Source organism: Rhinichthys klamathensis, unplaced genomic scaffold, assembly GCF_029890125.1.
Source record: "Rhinichthys klamathensis goyatoka isolate OS25496 unplaced genomic scaffold, OSU_Roscu_1.1 h1tg000111l_1, whole genome shotgun sequence".
Taxonomy (NCBI): domain Eukaryota; kingdom Metazoa; phylum Chordata; class Actinopteri; order Cypriniformes; family Leuciscidae; genus Rhinichthys; species Rhinichthys klamathensis.
In genome coordinates, this window is record NW_026606649.1 from 2,140,746 (window position 1) to 2,163,729 (window position 22,984).

The 22,984-nt window shown below is 39.5% G+C and overlaps 1 protein-coding gene across 1 annotated transcript in view; it reads right to left on the reverse strand.

Moving 5' to 3' along the window:
• Nucleotides 1-22,984, reverse strand: part of LOC130087734 (radixin) — a 553,959-nt gene that overhangs the window by 297,720 nt on the left and 233,255 nt on the right. Inside the window, exon 8 of the mRNA XM_056254217.1 lies at nt 7,814-7,910. Within this exon, the coding sequence (XP_056110192.1) occupies nt 7,814-7,910 (97 nt within the window). The remainder of the gene's footprint in view (nt 1-7,813; nt 7,911-22,984) is intronic.

A 22,984-nucleotide genomic window follows, 5' to 3' on the forward strand; every position in this document is an offset into this window, starting at 1 on the left:
AAGGGCCCCAAAAACACCTCAGACCCCAGAGGGTTAACTCTCTGGGGTCGGCGGTATCGCCGGCGATACCAGCTCACTTTTTTCCTTATCAGTGCAAAAGAGACTCAAATTACTCTGTTGATTTTGATCTTACATATAAGTGTTATACATCATTCGATCCTGTTAAGTTTGTATTTTTTTTGTGGAACCTCACAATAAAAACAAAGTGTTGTGCTTTTCGCCAAATAAAGAAAAATAAACATGATCCGCGTTCTGCGTTCTCTCTGTCAGTGAAGTCCATTCTGAAATGCGTCCGAAAAATGAACTGTAACTAAGTCAATACTTGTCACAGAGATACGAGAAATGTGTCTTTTTAAAGCTTGTATTCTCTTCTTTTAAATGAAGTAATTTATTAAAAAAAGAAATATTTCCAGTTTATGTAATCCGTTTGAAACCAAGGAGAGGTACAGTTTTTTCGTTCTCAGTTCATTAACTTTAATGAGCTGAGGCCGCCACGCCCCCAGCGCTTTTCACATGGTAAATAGGTGATCTAACGTTATGCATAGCACACGCCCACCGATCAATGGCATAAAAACGAAGTTTCTCCATCAGATTCACTGATAGTTCATTGCGTTTTAAGAATGGCACTCTACTCCTTCAGATGATTCTGGACAGCGGGGAAGGATTCACCTTTTCCTCAGAGGAATTTGAAACTCGGACGACCAACGGCTGCATTTTGAAGAACGAATTGACCCCGCCGAGGATACAAGCTCGGAGTAAGTTGTTTAGTGTTATATAATTCCTTTTCTGATTATAGAGCTCAAATGAATTTTCAGACTATATTTTGCATAGTTTTGGCTAGCTTTTGACATAGGAAAGATTACCTCACAGTCACAATATCCCTATACGTAGGCCTATACGCTCGTGTAAACTTTTTAAATGTGATATTAGGCTACTACATATATTTCACTCAGTTTTGAGATTAGTTTATGACACTGATTATCATGCTAAAATACTGCCTTATGCGTAATTTATTTTGTTTGCGAATAACTGCTTAGGTTATATAATGATTTAGTGAAATATATTTCAGCCTCCGGTAAAATATGTGATACTGTCTAAATACAATATATTATTTATGTATAAATGTTCAGTTAGGCTAACTGAAATAAAACCATGTCTATATTGTGAAGGGTAGTCAAGTTTAGCATGGGTGTGTTCACTCATTCTCTAAGCACTGTGTGTGTGTGTGTGTGTGTGTGTGTGTGTGTGTGTATATATAAATATATATATATATAATTAAATCACAATTTTAACCAGAAAAATCTACAATGCATGCCCAAAGTCGTGCAGCCATATAGTTTCTCTTGATATCAGCATGTTCAAAGGTGTTTTTTTTTATTTTTATTTTTATTTTACAGGGACGAGATGCCACTGATGAGTCCTGCTGACTTCAACATTCAACAGTCTCTGTACATGAACATGGTAAAATGAAAAATCAAACACCTTGGAAATGACAGGTTTGTAGCTACTATGCCCGCAGGGTCGACATCGGGAGTTCTTTGCAGTGGACGCAGCCTCCCGACGAAGAGCGAGAGCTGCGTGGTCTGGGCCCAGGCAGAGAGCGCGGATCACATGGCGGTCTCCGGCACTGGGCGGGGCTCGGCACGAGCCACAGGAAGTGCAAGACATTTTTAGAAAAACGTCTCGTGCTCTTTTAGAAAGGGGTGTCGCGGCAGCGAACACGCACAGAATAGAGCTCAGAAAAAGGATACGTCGCCGGATAGCGTAGCTCGCACGGATGGCTGAAGGCGGCGAAGATGACCGACTTCTTCAGGCGCTGTCCTAAGCTGGCTTTTCGCTTCCTCAAATGGCGGCGGCGGCTTCTCTCAGAATCCAGCGATGCAAAGAGCTTGGCTGAAGAGATGAAAATCAGGGAAACAGCCTCCGAGCCCCGCTTATATACGCTAAACCACGCCCATTCTGGCGGGCTAAGACGCGATGAGGGTGCGAGCGCCCTTCATTGGACGTGACGTCACGCCGGGCTCAGTGGTAGGCTGCTGCAGTTGCCGCAGGGCAGCCAATGAGCACGCTATACAGCCTGCTCTAGGTCTGCTAGCTGCTGCACTGCGTTGACAATGAATACAAAAATTAAGGATAATTTTTTGGCTTCAATATCTCGAAAAGATTAATCTTTCCCGTAGCGTAAGCTAACTTACGTAAGCTAACTTACGCAATACGAGAGAACCTCTCGTAAGAGAACACTATTTATTAGCAAGGTAACTAGATCAGCAGTTTAAGACATTAAATTCATAGGCACATAACACAAGAACAGACTTTATTGATTATTCTAACATAAAACTAATATCGAACTCTCTGCTCTGATTTAAGACCTTTTTAAGGCCTTAATTTCTGTAAGGGTGAATTTAAGTATTTTTAAGACATTTTAATTCAGCAGAAAGCAGAGATATGTTCAAGAAGATTGATATAATTTTTTTACTTTATGGTTACAGCTTTTCTGTTGCAATGCCTCCTATATATGTGCAATTTTGAGACGGCCTGACATTCTCAGAATGTTTTTTACTCTTAACCCTCTAGGGTCGGCGGTCGTGCCGGCGTGATCACCTCGCTTTTTTTCTTATCAGTGTGAAAGATACTCAAATAACTCTGTCGATTTTTGTCATACAGGCAATTGTTATACATCATTCAAAACTGTTAAATCCCTACTTTTATTTGTGTAAACTCAAATAATAAATAATAAAAGCAAAATGTTGCGCTTTTCGTAAAATAAAGAAAACAAACATGATGCGCGTTCTGCCATCTCTCTCAGTGTGAAGTTAATTCTGAAACGCGACAGAAAATTAACTGTAACTCAGCGAATACTTGCCACACATATATTAGAGATATGTCTTTACAAAGCTTGAAGTGTCTTTTTATAAATGATGTAAAGAATATAAAAAACAAAGTGATCTGTATGAAAGCAACGTGAGGTACAGTTTCTCAAGCGCCTGCTCATTACCTCTAATGTGACCACACCCATGCGCGCATGAGTGATTCACATGCAAATAGTCCACGTAAAGGAACGCGAACCTGTAAAAGCACCCCATCATCTCAAAACAAAGCAACTTCATCATTTCAGCATTGCGTGACTAATGTTAAATTTAATGTGTTTTATGGTTACCTATGTAGTTCAGAATTCATATTCTCCATAATAGCAAAACGAGAAAGGCACAAAAAAGGAAACTCCATAACTGTGTGAATTAAGAAAACGTACTGTTACACGATTGAACTATTGAAATGTCTTAACTTACTTGTTCAGCACAAAAAAGCCGTCTCTTCTTCCGTTTTGAACCCCTTCAAAACACGGAGTTCACGCACTTTTCAAAAGCCCCGCCGATGTTTAAATCCTTGTGTTCGCATGAGACGGTTTCTTTCTCTTTCTCTAGCCACCTTAAATCCGAAGTACGAAGTCTTTTGGGTTTTATAACTGCTGAATCTCCAGTTGACACTGATGATTGTTGTTTGGCTCTTTCTGGATGCCATAAGTTTAATTATGTAAAGTGCTGCGAGAAAAGCCTATACATCTAAACATCTCGTCACGCGCAGTATAGCCGGCTAGCCGAAACTCCTTCTTTATGTGTACGGGTGTGACGTAATGACGCAAAGACATGCTCGAATTTCCCGCGGAAACCCACCAGTACCACTGGAATTAAAATCATTATTACAAGCTAACCGTTTTGAATCTAGCTATGGCAAGCAGATAGTTTTGACCACTGGCAGAATAAGTTTTTTTTAATATAATTATTTTGGATTATTTTTAACTTAAAAAAAGTTACGGACTGGAGCTTTAATGATCTGTAAGAATGGGGCTTTATTAGTGCTGATCATTGATTCGAGTAACTTTTTTGACATTTGGGTATAAAGTGTTTTAATTCTACAATATATGGTGTAAAAACGTCTGAGTGCTGCCCTCTTCAGGTTGAACGGTGGCTACTGCAGTTGAATTTCCCTATTGGATGTTTGCGGTGCTTCGTGACGTAAGCGGTGAGAGCTGACGTAAGCAGGTTCCAGCTCACCACGCCCTTGGTACGAGCTACCACGCCCTTGGCAGTATAAAAAACATCTTGTTTCGTCAAAACCACTGCGAGTCAAGAGTTGGAATTTACGAGTATTGAAAACGATCAGGATAGAGTATTTTAGCATCTATTTAGCATAGCATTTATATAGTTATTTAGATTATTTTGTGTAGCCTAGTTAGTTAGTAGCATAGTACAGTTAGGATAGCTTCAAGTTAGCGTAGATTTATCTGTATTTAGTACAATGGTCTTCTCCACACAGCTCGTGCTGAAAAGCGACGCAGTGCCAAACACTGCTCCTCCTGCATGGACTCCACCACCGCGCAGCAGCGTCTTGATGTGAGTGATCATGTATATTTTAATCACAATTTATGGTAGGCTAAAGTTAATCCTCTGGGGTCGACAAACGCGGCGGCGCATTTTGCATTTGATTTTTTCACATAGCGGCAAAATATCAATATGAATATATGCCTACAAAGAGCGCCGCGCGCTATTGACATCAACTCGACAAAACTCATCAGATGACGATCGCGATGCAGGAGTTAAGACCGCAGTTTGAGCCAGCGGCTCGAATTGATATGGCCCTGTGTCCACAGACAATTCACCCCCCTCCATTTCAGGTGAAGGTGGGGGAGAAAAGTCCTCGACTTCAAATGACCGCTCTGTTGCAAAGCTACTTGCGTCACTCCAGTCACTCTCCATTTTAGAGTCTGACAGCAGCTGTCACGGCGGGTCTCAGGTACACGCCCCCCCCCCGCTCAGCCCCGCCCTCGGTTCGTCCCCTCTATCTCCGCTGGGGTCTGCCCATTTTTTAAGCATTTTTCAAATATTGCCAGTGGGTGGAGTCAGGCTCTGACCAGGGGTTTAGTTACCCTTTAAAAACCGAAGCAGCACAAAAAAAACTTTAACCGGCACAAACGAACGAGACTATTTTATTTGGAGCATGTGGGGATCTGGGGGACCTCAGAATGACCTACAAATATTATTTTAATATCTAAAAAACTGAAGCAGTATACAATTTTTTTTTAAAAATGTACAGCACAAACCATCACAAACGAAGTAAAAACGATTGAGCCTATTTTGCCGACGTTTTAAATGGGGTGGGGGCGGGGGAGGGGCCAACTTCACGCAGTGATCGGCTCGGAATGCATTTTCAATTTGCATATTGAATTTTGCTACATTCATTGCGGGACACTTAATGAAAATGCAATCGCTAGTGTCTTAACTGTGAGTGTAAATGCAATTAAGAAAAATTAAATTTAAATGATCATTTTGCTACAATTTTTGCTTGAATATTTTAAACATATCTAATAATTTCTGTAATACATTTTAATTTTAATTTTGCAACTTATAAAGTGTTAAAATATGTATTCAATTTACATATTAAAACTAGTGTATGAAATGGGAAATGTAAATTATATAATTGAATTATCATTTTCATTTTGCACCAAACGTTGCACAAATGTATTGGAAAATGTAAATTTAAATACAGAAATGCATTGCCATTTAAATATTGCATTTCAAATTGAATATTGCTACCCAAATGCTTCCATAGTTCTCTGCACACACTGTGAGTTTGGGTCACTTGCGCTGTGCATTTGAAAAGTAAAACACGCCAAACATTAGGCTACATGTTTTTACTCCAATCTCATTTCATAACGTCATAATGAATGAAAACATTTGAAGTAACATATGATAATCCATATGTTTCTCTAGTGTAGTGTACTGAAGTGTTTCTTTTTAATGATTTATCGTTATAGACCGCCTGCATTTCTGTAAAGTAAAATGATTATAGTTATTGTTGTTATTTTATGCAGCCCTACAAGTATATGCCTACAAGGCACAACAAACCTGTTGTTCATTATATATATATATATACTTGAACTTGAACTTGAAAATTCACCAAATAAAAAAAATAAAAAAATTATATATATATATATATATATATATATATATATATATATATATATATATATATATATATAATTTTTTTATTTTTTTTATTTGGTGAATTTTCAAGTTCAAGTTCAAGTTCGTTTATTTCTAGAGCACATTTACTTTCGGCTTTCGGCCGACCAAAGTGCTGTACATAATCACAATACAATACACATTGCATCAACAACATTACAATCGTCAATCAAATGAGGTGCATTAAAATAAAATAAGATCAATCAAGTAGATTACATATTAAAAGCTGATCCAAATAAATGAGTTTTTAGCGCTGTTTTAAACTCAGATAGTGTGGAGGCCATTTTAAGATGAATTGGGAGCTTATTCCATAGAGTGGGGCCCACCACTTCAAAAGCTCTATTTCCCCTCTTTTTCAAGCGGGTTCTAGGAATCAGAAGGAGGGATTTATTTGCTGATCTCAATTCTCGATTTGCAGTATATGGGTGAAGTAGATCAGATAAATAAGTTGGTGCAAGATTATTTAAGGATTTATAGACTAATAGTAAATTTTATAATCTATTCTATATTGAACAGGTAGCCAGGTAGCCAATTTTAAATAGTAATTTTAACCAGTAAAATCACAATTAGATTTTCTTCCCCAAATTGTGCAGCCCTATAGTTTCTCCTGATATCAGCGTGTTCACAGTTGTTTTTTTGTTTGTTTTTGTTTACAGGGACCAGATGCCACTGATGAGTCCTTCTGACTTAAACATTCACACGAGTCTCTGTACATGAACATGGTTTAATGAAAAAGCAAACACCTTGGAAAAGACAGGTTTGTTGAACAGGAACTGTTTCAGGAATGGTAAAAAGTCTCTGTTTAGATCATTGTGCTCAATAACGTGCCTTTTTGTCCTTCATTATGTATATTTGGATAATGTTGTGTTGAAAATAAATCCAAACAATCAAAAGGCCATTCTGTTAATCTCCTCATTCTTTTTGCAACTTCCCTCACAGTCCCACCTGATATGGCCATTAGGGGAGGGTCTTTGCCTTCCCTGGTGTGAAACATCAATATTCATGATGATTCATGTCCTCCTCGCGTACAGCTTTCTTACACAAAACATTTCTTACAAATTTTAAATCAACATATTGTTTTATGTGAATGAGTGGGCAGGAAGATTTTAACATCGTTTTGAAGCAAAATTTTTAGACTACACGATACAATTTTCAAAAGTCTTATTAAAACAAATAATCAGTATGGGTTTTATGGCCTTATTTTTTGCTTTTTCACAAACCATGCATAAACGTAATTTTCTCAAAACTACAAACTTTTACATACATGCTGCTTACATATAATTGTAGCAGAGTTTGTGCTGAATAGAGTGTAATCAGACTTTAGCCATGAAAGTGTTACAAGTAACAGAAATAAGCACAAATGTCAGAGAATGTCAGAACACCTCCAGGGCCCAGAAAACACCTCAGACCCCAAAGGGTTAATGTAGAAGAAAAGAAGAAGAAAAGGAAAATCATTACAAACACAATAGGGTTGTGGGTTGGACCCCTAATAATAAGAAAATCTTAAGGTAATAGAACTTTGTTTTTGGACCCCTAAAAAGTAAGCATCTCCAGTATTTTCACAAGAGAATGGCAGCAAAAGTTTGAGCATTTAAAATAAATGCATACATGACATGGACATTCCAATAGTGTTATCATAATATTCCAATAGCTGTGAAGCATATAAACATATTTTATACTTTCTTATTTTTTTAAATTAAGTCTTAACCCGAATATAGAATATAAATGTGGTTCAAATTTTGTATATAACTTAATGTAATTCAAACTGAGCGAATAATCATGCAAATACTTACTGGTGCTTTTTTATCAATGGGCTTGATGACAAACTTCTTATCGTTGAAGGAAATGTTTCGAATCTCACTCCATGGGAAACCAATCATTGGTGTAAGCCTTAAAGAATAACAAGAGAGGGATGAACAAGCTTTAAAATGTATACATTTACTCAACAATATGCAGAAAAGCATGTTGTGGCGAGCAGGACGAGGCCGAGGGCCGTGAGAGATTGATAACGAGCGACACCTGTGCAACGCACCGTCTCGTCCTGCTCGCCACACATGTTAAAAACAGCCAGCAGAGGAAATACTCAGTGTATCTGCGGACAGACAATGTACTAATGTCTGCCCAATAAGGCAGGGAGATGGGGATGGATGGGTGCCACTCACAGAATGTGATGAGCTATATGTATGTGTGCCAATCAATGTTTAATAATAATAATAATAATGCATTTTATTTAATGGCACCTTTCATAACATCCAAGGTCACCTCACAAGCAATATACAAGTCACTGCATAAGACAAAACACACAACAAATTAAAGCTGCAAGCAGCGATGAAAGGGCCCTCACACTCGTGCCACCGCCACCCGGTGGCTTTAGGAAGACAGAGCACAGTGGGGAATGTGCATTTAAGTTGGTAAATATAGGAGGAGTATTTCAAAGTCAGTTAAAAAATGTCCTTTATTATGGTGATAATAGCATGCTTTATCACTCAGCTAAGTGTAGCTAGCATGTTTAATATGTTTCTAGCATGTTTAGCACACAATGACATATTTTTGTATGTGGCTAGTACTGCATTACAGTGTTAACCATGTCACTTCCTGTTGCCAGCAGGTAGTGCTATGACTATAACTGAATATGAGCATGGACATGTGTTCAGGACATAACTCTTATCAAACGTGTGAAGTTTGGGGCAGATTAGACATTGCATGCATGAATTACAAAAACTTCCTGTATTATGGTCATAGTATCATGCTTTTATCCCTTAGCTAAGTGTTGCTAGCATGTTTAGTATGTTTCTAACATGTTTAGCACACAATAGCATATTTTAGTATGTGGCTAGTAGGCTACTGCATTACAGTGTTAAACATGTCACTTCCTGTTGCCAGTAGGTGGCGCTATGACTATAACTGATTATCGTTATGTAGATGTGTTCAGGGCAGGACTCTTATCAAACATGTGAAGTTTGGGGCAGATTAGACATTGAATGTTTATGTTACAAAAACTTCCATTTGCATTTAAAGCATGCATTAGCACTTAGCTGTGTTTCTAGCATGTTTTAGCATTTTTCTAGGGTGATGTTGCATAATAAGTTGGGTAGATTGGACATTGCATGCCTGAGTTACAGCAAATTCCTATTCAATTGCAGTAATAGCATTCTTTAGCACTTAGCTAAGTGTTTGCTAGCATGTTTTAACATGTTTCTAGTTTGCTGCTAGCATGTTTAGCACTTGCTGGCACTTTTTTAAATGTTATTAGGAGTCCACAACAGTGTTGAACATATCACTTCCTTTTGCCAGCAGGTGGCGCTATGACTATAACTGAATATGAGCATGGAAATGTGTTCAGGACAGAACTCTTTATCAAACGTGTAAAGTTTGGGGCAGATTGGACATTGTTTACCTGAGCTATAGCAACTTCCTGTTTCGTGGCAAAACATCGAAATTTGTCAGGCCGCCGAGGACACACCCTTCGACGAAAACTCAAGATCTTCACAATTTAACATCGCAAAGGCCTTAAGATTACACTCACCAAATTTGAAGATGATTAGATTAAAACTGTAGGAGAAGTTTGTTAAAGTACGAGGCCTGAAAATGGCAAAACTGCACAAAAATCTGAGAGGAAGTTGAAAATGGCTGACTTCCTGTTGTGTTTAGGGCTATGCTCCAATATACTTTTTTTTAGGTATTGGCTCATTACATGTATGTACCGAATTTCGTACATGTACGTGAAACGTAGCGGGAAGCGTACTCCGTTGAACCTTTATAGGTGGCGCTATCGAGCCATTTTGTGCCACCTAATTCTGAAACCCATATCAGTGTTTAAAAGGTTTTTATTAGGGAATCCAACAATTTGACAATCATTGTTACATCGCTTTTTTATGATTCCTCATTATAAACATAAAGGCAACATAAAATGCATAAAATGTATAAAAATAAATAAATAAATAACAATAAAATAAAATAAATAAAATAAAATAAAAAGAACAGTTCCCACTACCACCCACCCCACCCTAGGGACATAAGACATACCACACTAATGGGCAATCAGTACTACACACTCAGCCTACCTAAGCACGCCAACTTAAACTGAGCTATCAAGGTAGCGGAGAAGGGAAGACCAAATCTTATCAAACTGATCCAGTTTGTTTGATAAAGAAAAATGAAAATTTTCCAGATGTAATAACCTAACCATTTCGTCCAACCACATTTTAACAGTAGGGACTTTGGTGTTCTTCCAAAACTTAAAGGGATAGTTCACTTTGAAATTAATTTTTGATATGTTTTAGCTTACCTCAAGGGCATCCAAGATGTAGGTGTCTTTGTTTCCGCAGAAGTTTCAATTTTGATATTTTTAGGTCAAACCGTTCTTGTCTGTCAGTCATATAATGCAGGTCTATGGTCACCACCTCAAAGAGCATGCACAGAGAAGTACAAATTAAACATGATTTAATGACTCGTAAATGTAAGTACACATTGATGGCCTAAGACACGAAACGAGTGGTTTGTGTGAGAAAACGAACAGTATTTATATCGTTTTTACCTCTTGTAAACACAGCCACGTCCAAGTGATCTGAGGGCGCGGGCGCTTCGGTCTGTGCGTTACAAGAGGTAAAAACGATATAAATACTGTTCGTTTTCTCACACAAACCGCTTGTTTCGTGTCTTAGGCCATCAATGTGTACTTACATTTACGAGTCATTAAATCATGTTTAATTTGGACTTCTCTGTGCATGCTCTTTGAGGTGGTGACCATAGACCTGCATTATATGACTGACCGACAAGAACGGTTTGACCTAAAAATATCAAAATTGAAACTACTGCGGAAACAAAGACACCGACATCTTGGATGCCCTTGAGGTAAGCTAAAACATATCAAAAATGTATTTATGAACTTTAAATTTATTTATTTATTTATTTAGCTATGAACATTGGAATGGAAAGAGTACGCTCTGTCTCGAGGGTTAAAAATTCTCCAAATATCAAACAAATTTGAATTATTACAATATTCCTTCATGAAAATGCTGGAATTAGAAGGTGGTGCTCTACGGGATGATGATCTGTCCAAATAAGGATCTAAAACTAAATTTAGGTCACCTGCAATGAGTAAATTAGTTTGCGAGATGTCAGGTATCTGAGCGAAAACATGTTTAAAAAATGAAGGTGAGTCTGTATTAGGACCATAAATATTAACCAGTGTTATGGGTAATGTATATAAATCTCCAATAACAATTAGATATCTTCCCTCCTTATCTGCGATGGTTGTCTTATGGATGAATGGTGTGCCCTTTCTGAAGAGTATGGCCACCCCTCTTGATCTAACTGCACACGTAGCATGATAAGTTTGACCAATCCATCTACATCTTAGTTTGATGTATTCACTTTTATTAAGGTGCGTTTCTTGAAGAAAAATTATGTCACTAGATAGCATCTTTAGGTGTGCCAAAACCTTGCCCCTTTTAACGGGATGATTTAATCCTTTAACATTCCAAGTGACCATAGTAAATTGTCTCTCCTTATCCCGCTGAGTTACGTTGTCCTGCATGGTGTCGGCTCATACAATATGAATATAAACCCTATCAATGTGACATATATGGTCATATACTGAATATAGATGTCCCAGAACAACCCTCCCTTTGACATGCTCTTGCCTATACTAAGAGAAACCTTGCCGCGATCCCACTAAGGAAGTTACGAGAAAAAAAAAAAAAAAAAACAGCAATAACAAGATACCAAAAAATGAACATGTACCATACTAACTTCCCTCACTAAACCCTTCTAACAATAGAAGTTTAGAGCAGCCCCGCAAAAGGCACATATTTTGAAGTAAAAAGAATGCATATATAAATAATAAAGATTTGAGAAACTAGACTTATTGACAAATTAAAAATATGAAAAGAGATAAATAAAAATCTGGAAGGACGATCCATCCTACCCTATTTATTTCAAAATAAACCAGAAGCCAACTTCAATAAAGATGGACATATACTTCAATTAAAGGCAATCCGCAAATGTAAACACTTGAACGCTCTACAGCTATTCGTTACCCAGCACGACAATGCCATTATCAGCAGTCTCCGTCTTCAGCATCCTCACGGCCCGAACCAAAGTGAAGCTCGGCAAACTCTTCGGCTTTCTTCGCATCTGTGAACACTGTCTCTGTGCCATTAAAAGTCACTCTCAATTTCGCTGGAAATACTGTCCCATACCGCACTCCTGGCTTGTCTCGAAGTATTGCTCTGGCTCTGTTAAACGCAGCTCTGAGCTTTGCCACCTCGGGCGTGAAGTCAGGGAAAACACGGATCCTCTGACCGTTAAAAGTAAGATCCTTTCGTTCAACAGCTTTCCTTAGGATCGTTGTCACATCCCGAAAGTAATGAAGCCGCACTACCGCGGCGGCTCGGTGCCCTCCGGTCGCTAACGTAAAGCCCTGTGGGCACGGTCCACTAGCGGGCAATCCTCAAGTGACAACGCGTCTTTCAAGAGTTCTGAAACAAAAGTGTTCATATCTCTGCCCTTCTCAGACCCTTCTTTCAGCCCGGCTATTCGCACATTTTGTCTTCTAGATCGCCCCTCTAGATCCATGCACTTGTCTGTAAGAAGATTCACCTCAGTACATAGGCGTTTCACCTCCGTTTGAAGTTTGGTTATGGCATCTGAAGAGTGATTTGCTGAGCGTTCTAGGTCGGCCAGAGTAGAACCTTGTTGCGCGGACGTAGTCTGCAAGGCCAGAATGGCGACTTGAGTTTCAGATTTGAGAGCAGATATTTCCCCTCTGATAGTTGTGGCCATCTCTTCAATGCACGTGTCAATCGGCTGACAAATCTCAACTTTGGTAGCTCGCAGATCTGAATGTAACAAGTTAATGGCTTCCAGGACTGTAGCATCTGCCGACCGTTGCGAAGGTTCGCCCGGTGGAACATCATCGTCAGGAGAGGTCGGTGCGATAGGGCCTGCCTCGTTCTGTTTTTTGAGGCTTGTGACTTCGAGCTCGCTTTCATCTTGTAACCGATGAGTATCAACGAAACTTCAGCAAATCCAGCTTGTAAGAAAAACTCTTTTTATGTAGAAGTTATTGTTAAAAAGTCAATTTTATAATAATTTTGCGGGAGCTGCAAGGGAGTGCGACCTATCGACCCATAGCTCACTCCTGAAACCCAAATCAGATGTAAATTTCCCCCAGTTCTGACACGTGTGCAAAGTTCCGTGAGTTTTCGATGTTTAGGCCCTCAAAAATGCGATTCACTTTGGAGAATAATAATAAATATAGCTGTGAGCAGCGATGACGGGCCCAAGCCGGTGGCACCGCAACCCCTAAAGGCACCGAGGTGGTGGTGGTGCCGCCGGCTTTGGTCCTTTCATCGCTGCTCGCAGCTATATATTTATATATATATATATATTAGGGCTGTCAGTGAAACGCATTATTAACGGCGTTCATTTTTTTAGCGCGAGATTAACGTCTTTTTGGCCTAGCAAACTTTGTAGTTTTTTTTCACATGCTTTTGCAACAGGACGCGGCATGCGCGGCGCTGCGCTATGAAACCCATTCATTTCAATGGCTTGCGCCGCGCGAGGATGTTTTGTTGCTTCGTCGTCCAAAGCACAAGCGGATCTAGCTAGACCGGAAACAAAACAACAGGCACGACGCCGCACACACTTGTTTAGGCTTGTGAGCCGGCCAAATAGTAGGTTAACGTTAAGTTTTGAGTGGATGACGAGCGCGAGACGCCGAAATGGATGCCAATAAGATTAAAAAGTTGCCAAATGGTTCCATTGACAAGACCAAAGTGATCTGTGTGTTTTGTCGTTGTGAACTGAGCTATCATCATCGCGATCGCAGCAAGTCCATTCTGAAATACCACTTGATGATGGCCAAGCACACACACGGCTGATGCGAATTCTCCGCCCCCTCGTCAATATCAGTACCTCGTCAGTATTTATTTCACCCTTTTATTGATGGACAGTGTTACATTGAGAGATTATTTGCTCCAAGTGAGAATGTTAGTGTGAAATTGAACACTGTATATGCCAATGTTCTTTTCAATAAAAAACATTTGCTCAAAGCAAGCTGATCCACTTTTCCATGTTGATAAGAGCATTAAAATGAGAAAAAATAATGGGACAAAAAGAAATCAAGAGACATTTAGAATATATAAAAATGTGTGATTAATCGCAAGTTAACTGTGACATTAATGCGATTAATCGCGATTAAATATTTGAATCGTTTGACAGCACTAATATATATATATATATATATATATATATATATATATATAAATAAGACAGAGAATATTACTTGCCTTACCTGATTAGAACAATGAAAAAAATAAAATAAAAAAATAACTAGGGAATCGCTAAAACGAGAGATTTATTCTGCTTTTATGATATACTCAAAATATTCCACAAGCAATCCTTTAAATTTAATGATATTCAGAACAGAACAAGAATAAAAAAAACTATAAACAATAAATAACCGAAATAATTTAAAGCGATAGTGAAAGTAAGCGGTGTTGGGCTCACATTACTCTCTCATTAGAATCAAACTGTTTCAACATTTGCGATGTATTTGGATGCTAAACTATTCTTTATTATAGGCTTTGTACTTCACTCACGTTCCAATATCGATATATTCCAATATGTTTTTTAGCTCTGCGAGCGCCACCATTATAAATGTCCGTGTGGACGTCCGTACTTTACTTTCACTTTTATATTAGCGATTTAAAAGCCCTCGCTGGTGTCACACGTCGATTAACCGGTGGGAAAATATCCTCACAGCCACATACCTAATATATTTATATATAAAAATGGTAAATGGACTGCATTTATATAGCGCTTTCACCGACCCAATGGCCACCAAAGCGCTTTACACATTGCCTCACATTCACCCATAATAATAATAATAATACATTTAATTTTTATAGCGCTTTTCTAGACACTCGAAGACGCTTTGCAGTTGTTGGTTTACATCGATAAAACAAACAAACAAACAAGGTATATAGACATGGTTACACAAGAAAAAAACCCCCACAAAGGTACATGGACAAGCAGATGCAAATTAAGAGAGGTGGCGTGAAAGGATGAAGAACTGGAAAAGTCTGTTAATGGGAAAAAGCAAGTTCAAAGAGACGAGTTTTGAGGGCCTGTTTGAAGGATGTTAAGGTGCTTGACTGATGTGGTCGGGGAGGGCGTTCCAGAGGGTTGGTGCAGCAGCTGAGAAGGCTCTGACTCTACAAATAAATACAATAGGCATACCTGATAAAAAAGATTTATGTACTATGTTGATATCATTTTGGACACAAGAGGGCAGTATAGCCCTATGTATGATTTTTTGTTTAACCAAATAGCACTAAATAGCCTGTTTTAAATTTTTTCATACTTCTTGAATTGAAAAAAAACAGAATAAAATGGGTTTAGTTCTAATATTTGTATAATTTTATATAAAAATAAATGGTGTATAATTACATTTTAGAAAGATATGAGACGTTTCCTGATTCTTTTTTTTTTTACATTACTTTAATCCCTCACCATAGCAAAACCGTTTGAGATATTCAATATCCGTTCACAATTTAGCATCTTTAATGTATTTTCATCATGTTGAAAAAGTTTGGTGGGAATAAAATAAACCACTTAAGAGGAGTGAGTAAAAATGTAGAGGCTGGTTTTGCAAAACATCCACATTCAGACCAAAATAGCCGACTTCCTGTTGGGCTGGCTTAAAACTTAGAGCACGAAAGTTGTTCGGCCTGATTAGATCTATATGTGTACCGAGTTTCATATTATTTTTGATTTATGGACCAAATTTTCAGACCAAGTTTATGGACCAAGTTAATTTAATTAATAAACTAATTATATAAAACTATTGTCAATACACTACAATTAAACTGGTTATATGCCTTTACATTATTAATAAAACTTATTTAAAAAATACAAGGCTTAAGACATTTATTTTCCTTTTTAATGCAGGCCAAACCACACAGCAGTGAAATGGTTAATCTAGCCTACTGGCTAATAAATGAGATGTGTCTGTCGAGTTTCATGCAATTTCAAGCATGCTAAGAGTCTCAAAAGCATCAAACAAGAATATTAAAGTTTGATGCGTTGCCACGGCAACAGTATCTAAGATATCAATAATCTTTTCACAGGTCTACATCTGCCGTGTGTTTACATTATACACATAAAGTTTGAAGCAAATCGGGTAAAAATAAGAGGGTGATTTCAAAGCATTTTGAAAGTGACACACTTCCTGCTGCCAGTTGGTGGCGCTATAACTTTGACTCACAATAGTCACATCCATGTGATTGGCTTCTTACAGCGAACACACTGCTGAAGTTTCATCAAGATCAGTCAATGTATGCAGAAGTTATAACACACTTCCTGTTTCACATTTCTCGTCATATTTTCGTTTCCTCGCCACGGCCAAACCATTCAAGATATCAAAAATCCCCTGGCAATTTTTCATCCTCAATGTCTTGACTTCACCCTGACCGAGTTTTGTGTCATTTGGATGAATTCTCTAGGAGAAGTATTTTAAATTCCATTGCATCTGTGTTCCAAACAACCCTTAATAGACGACTTCCTGTTGGGCTGGGGTAAAAAGTAAGAGTATGAAAGTTGTTCGGCCCGATGAGATCTATATGTGTACCGAGTTTCATATTATTACATGAAAGCGTGTTTGATTTATGGACCAAGTTTTCGGACCCCGTTCAAGGGGGCGCTGTTGAGCCCCCCTGCCACGCCCGGGTACCATCTTCAGCCCGGCCCTGATGGCCGCGGGTTCTGACCCGTGTGCAAAGTTTCAAGAGTTTTCGAGCACATTAAGAGCCCCAAAAGTGCCCGAATAGTCTTAAGAAAAAATATAGCTGCAAGCAGGGATTACGGGCCCAAGCTGGTGGCACCGCAACCCCGGTGCCTTTAGTTACCTAAAGGCACAGGGGTGGCGGTGCCGCCGGCTTTGGCCCTTCATCTCTGCTCGCAGCTATATTTATATATATATATATATACACTACCGTTCAAAAGTTTGGGGTCGGTACGATTTTAAATACTTTTAAAAGAATTCTCTTCTGCTAACCATGGCTGCGCTTATTTGATTAAAAATACAACAAAAATCAGTTATAGTATTAAATATTATTCCAGTGTAAATCAGCTGTTTTCTGTGTGAATATGTAGTAAAGTGTAATTTATTCCTGTGATCAAAGCTGAATTTTCAGCATCACCAGTGTCAGTGTCTTCAGTGTCAAATGATCCTTCACAAATCAGTATAATATGAGGATTTGATGCTCAAGAAACATTTATTATTATTATCAATGTTGAAACAGTTGTTGGTCTGTCAGTTGTACAGTTTTTTTTTTTTTTTTGGATTCTTTGATGAATAGGAAGTTCAAAAGACTTTTGTAACATTATAAATGTCTTTACTGTCACTTTCGATCAAATTAATTATTCCTTGATAAATAAAAGTATTGATTTCTTTCCTCCAAAAAATAAAAATAAAATTCTCACTGACCCCAAACTTTTGAACGGTAGTGTATATATATATATATATATATATATATATATATATATATAAAGCCGGTGGCACCGCCACCCTGGTGCCTTTAGGGTTCTTGTGCACGACGTACAAAAACGTAACCCTGTGCATTAACCCTGGGCACATATCAACAGAGTATGCGTGAGCAACCTTCTGAAACCTAACATGAAAAATGAGACACTCTACGGTCTCATGGACTTAATGGACACATGAAATAAGTACACAAGATTGAAAGTTATGTGAAGTGTGCCATTTTGTTTAAAGCTTTGTTCAATTTATATTGTTAATCATTTGACACAACAAATGGATAAAGTATTAGGGTTATTTTTTCCTTATCAGTGCAAAAGAGAATCAAATTACTCTGTTGATTTTGATCTTACATATAAGTGTTGTACATCATTAGATCATGTTAAGTGTCTATTTTTTTTGTGGGTACTCACAATAAAAACAAAGTGTTGTGCTTTTCGTCACACTTCGTGTGACTGAAGTTTTCAACCTTCCCTGCTAATTATGTCATTTACATACTCTATATTACAACTACCTGTATACAAGCTGAACACCCTTATTCCTCCGTTCTGTATCTCCATCATCAAAAAGCTCGGTCTTCTACGTCGCCCCCGCTACATCCATCGAAGCTCCCGTAGAACGATTGTTTACTCCTGGATCAACCACGACATTCCGTCCATCTGGTCCAACGCCCACCCTGTCGCTTCCTGCTTACGTCATCAGAACAAACAGCACGTGCGCTCCGCCTGCCTACAAACACTAGTCAAATCCGAACAGCCTACTCAAAACCAACCACTCCTCAGACTCGCTCTCTTTAACACACGTTCTCTTAGTAACAAAGGCTCCATCCTCAGTGAATTTGTTTTGGACAATAATCTGGATTTCCTCTGCTTAACCGGAACTTGGCAAAAACCACTTGAATACTTCTCTCTCAACCAAACTACACCAACTGGATTTACATACATAGACAAACCACGACATGAGGGGCGCGGCGGTGGAATTGCAATAATACACAAACAGGACATCAAAACGACCATAGTACCCATCCCCACTTCTGCTTCATTTGAGCACATATCATTCAAACTGTCTGGCACTAAACCCCTGGTCATTGCAATTATCTACCGCCCCCCCAAACCAAACCCTGCATTCCTTTCTGAGCTATCCGAATTTCTATCCCAACTCTGTCCCATATCACCATCCATTCTTCTACTAGGTGACTTCAACATCCACATTGACTCCACAGATTCCAAAACAACCACCGACTTCCTGGACATCCTACAATTTTTCAATATCAGCCAACATATTGATTTCCCCACCCATAAAAAAGGACACATACTTGACCTGGTCTATTCATCTGGTACCACCATCAACAATATAACCCACACTGACCTCACCATTTCCGACCACCTGGCCATTACCATTGACATCGACATCCCAACTCCACCCATCAAGAAAAAACGCATAATAACATTCAGGAACCTCAAATCCATCGACCTCACCTCTTTCTCCTCCATATTGTCAACCACCCTTGAAAAATCCATTGACCCCCAAAACACTTCCCCATTGGTCCTCGTCAACGTCTACAATGATGTACTCTCATCCTGTCTCAATAACAATGCCCCCCTTAAAACCAAATCTGTCTCCTTCACTCACTCCCCCCTTGGTACACTAACCAACTCCACCTCCTCAAAGCCAAATGCCGTCAACTGGAACGACTCACCAATAGAACCGGTCTCACTGTCCACCTGGAAGCCTACAAACTTCACAGACAACAATACAAAGACGCCCCTAAACTCTGCCCGCTCCTCCCACTACTCATCTGTCATCCAATCCGGCTCCACCAGTACCAAGACCCTTTTTTCCACAATCAACAAACTTCTAAAACCCATGGACACAATCTCCAAATCCTTCACCACCTCTAAGTGTGATTTGTTCCTTTCCTTCTTCAAAACCAAGATCGACAACATCCATAATCAACTAGCCCATAACTCCCCCTCCACCACTCCTGGACCTCCACCACCCTCCCCTCCCTCCCACTTTCTCTCGTCATTTATTCCAATCACTGATACCGATGTATCTACCATAATTGCCAGCATGAAGTCTTCAACCTCTCCGCTTGACCCTATCCCCACATTTCTTACCAAGGCATGCCTCCGCTCACTTTCCCCTTTCATCACCAACATAATCAACTCCTCTCTGAACTCCGGTATTGTACCCTCACCTCTCAAGCTTGCTGCCATCACCCCCATATTGAAAAAACCTAGACATTCCCAACAGCTACCGTCCCATCTCAAACCTCCCTTTTCTGTCAAAAATCTCGGAACGAGCTGTTGCTACTCAACTTCAAAATCACCTCAACTCCAATAACCTATATGAACCATTCCAATCCGGCTTCCGCTCTAAACACAGCACCGAAACTGCCCTCCTCAAAATCACCAACGACATTCTGCTTGCTGCCGACTCTGGTCTCCTCTCCATCCTCATCCTTCTAGACCTCAGTGCAGCCTTTGACACCATCAAGCACTCCCTCCTCCTTTCACGCCTCCAGGACCAAATTGGAATAACTGGCTCCGTCCTAACCTGGTTTACTTCCTATCTTTCTGACAGATGCCATTATAGCTCTATAAACAACTGTACGTTTTCTACCACTCCAGTCATTCATGGTGTCCCCCAGGGTTCAGTTCTTGGCCCACTCCTCTTCATCCTGTACATGCTCCCCCTTGGACAGATCCTTCGCCAACATGGCCTTAACTTCCACTGCTACGCTGATGACACCCAACTCTACCTCTCCTCAAAGACCATCACAACCTCCACCCATTCAACCCTTACAGCCTGCCTCATTAACATTAAATCATGGATGCAAGAAAACTTTCTCCAACTCAACTGCAATAAATCAGAGATTCTCATCATTGGTCCCAACTCCCTCACCCGACATGCCCAGACCTTCTCCCTCAACATTGATGGCTCCAATGTCACCACCTCCACCTGCATCCGCAACCTTGGAACCATCTTCGATCCTACCCTCTCCTTTGTACCTCATGTCAACCATGTCACCAAAGTTGCCTTCTTTCACCTCCGTAACATTGCACGGCTCCGTCCCTCTTTGTCTAGCACTGCTGCTGAAACACTAATCCATGCCCTCATAACCTCCAGACTGGACTACTGCAACAGCATTCTTTATGGATTACCAAACAAAACCATCGATAAACTTCAATATGTCCAAAACTCAGCTGCCCGCCTTCTCACCAACACCCGCCGCCGCGATCATATCACCCCCGTACTTTACAACCTTCATTGGCTCCCAGTCAAACACAGGATCAACTTCAAAATACTTCTCCTCACATACAAAGCACTTAATAACCTTGCCCCTCCATACCTTTCCGTCCTACTAAACCGCCACACTCACACCCGCCTCCTCAGGTCCGCTGGTGCTGACACACTCAAGACCATCAGGACTAAGCGCCGGTCCTGGGGCGACAGAGCCTTCTCAGCTGCTGCACCAACTCTCTGGAACGCCCTCCCCGACCACATCAAACAGTCAAGCACCTCAACATCCTTCAAACAGGCCCTCAAAACTCACCTCTTTGAACTTGCTTTTTCCCATTAACAGACTTTTCTAATTCCTCATCCTTTCACGCCACCTCTCTTGAATTACCTGTAAAGCATCTTTGAGTGTCTAGAAAAGCGCTATAAAAATGTAATGTATTATTATTATTATTATTAAATAAAGAAAAATAAACATGATGCGCGTTTTGCCTTCTCTCTGTCAGTAAAGTCCATTCTGAAACGCGTCCGAAAAATTAACTGTAACTCTGTCAATACTTGTCACAGAGATACGAGAGATGTATCTTTATGAAGCTGAAATTCTCTTCTTTTAAATTAAGTTTTTTTTTTTTTTTTTAAGTTTATGTAATCCGTTTGAAACCAAGGAGAGGTACAGTTTTTTCGTTCTCCCTTCATTATCTTTAATTAGCTGAGGCCGCCACGCCCCCAGAGCTTTTCACATGGTAAATAGGCGATCTATGCATCGCACACGCGGCACGCCCCCCGATCAATGCCATAACAACACGAAGTAACTTTCTTCATCAGAATCACTGATAGTTCATCGCGTTTTGAGGATGGCAGCACGCTACTCCTTCAGAGGATTATGGACAGCGGGGAAAATTCACCTTTTCCTCAGAGGAATTTGAAACTTGGACGACGAACGGCTGCATTTTGAAGAACGAATTGACCCCGCCGATGATACAAGCTCGGAGTAAGTTGTTTAGTGTTATATAATTCCTTTTGTGATCATAGAGCTCAAATGAATTTTCAGACTATATTTTGCCTAGCTTTTGACATTACCTATACGCTCGTGTAAACTTTTTGAATAACTGCTTAGGTTCTAATGATTTAGTGAAATATCTCAATCCGCAAGTTTTGCTTGAGTACTTCAGTGGTCTAGTGGCAGATCTTTTGCCAAGCGTGTCAGAGGTTACGGGTTCTAATCCGCCCTCGCTATAGTTTTTTTTCTCTCATCAAAACCGAATATGTTCATCAGTGGTTACAGTCTATATCAAGCAGGGACACACGTTTGTGTGCATTTTATTTTTTGATTTCACCGGAATGAATAGTGTCCGCCGCAACGGCGATAGATTGAAGAGCGCGTCCGAGTGAAGACTGCGCGCGCGCCGCCACAAGAGAACACTGTATCAATGACACTGATAGCAGCGGACACGAGCGCTTAGCTTGAGTTCAAAAACAAAACATTTTAGCGCTAGATCTCTTATTTAATAGCGGACTAAATGAATGCTCTGCTAGTTAACTGGAGATGTTTTATTTGTATTAGGTACATCCGTGCCTGATTGTTTCCAAAAGTGGTGGGTACAAAATGACCCATGACGAAATCTGGTGGGGACGCGTACCCACCGCCCCCACCGAAATCGACGCCTATGCAAATATGTGATACTGTCTAAATACAATATATTTTTTATATATAAATATAAGTTTTGGTTAGTCTATTACCCAGGCTGCCAAGGCAACTGCAAAAGGCTGCAAATATAAATGGACAGATGTCAGCCATCAGTGAGATGTACCGCTAACTTACCTAACTAACCATCAGCCTTCAGAAATCATTCTGATATGATTTTTTTTTTAAATCAATGTTGGAAACAGTTGTGCTGCTTAATTTTTTTTTTACCTGTAATAGTTTTTTTAGGATTCTTTGAATACATTTTTTTTTATCAAAAAAAACAAGTTTGGTCTTTTTATGTTTGTTTTTTTGAAAGGATGTGTTAAGTGATAGGAATGACTTTAAGTCTTTACGTTCTTAGGAAAGATTTCTATTTTGAATAAATGCTGTTCTTTTTAACTTTTTATTCATCAGTGAATCATTCTTAGTTCAGGCTGCCTCACAGCACCTTGATGGGCCATTGGGGGAGTGTCTTTAGTCTTCCCACCC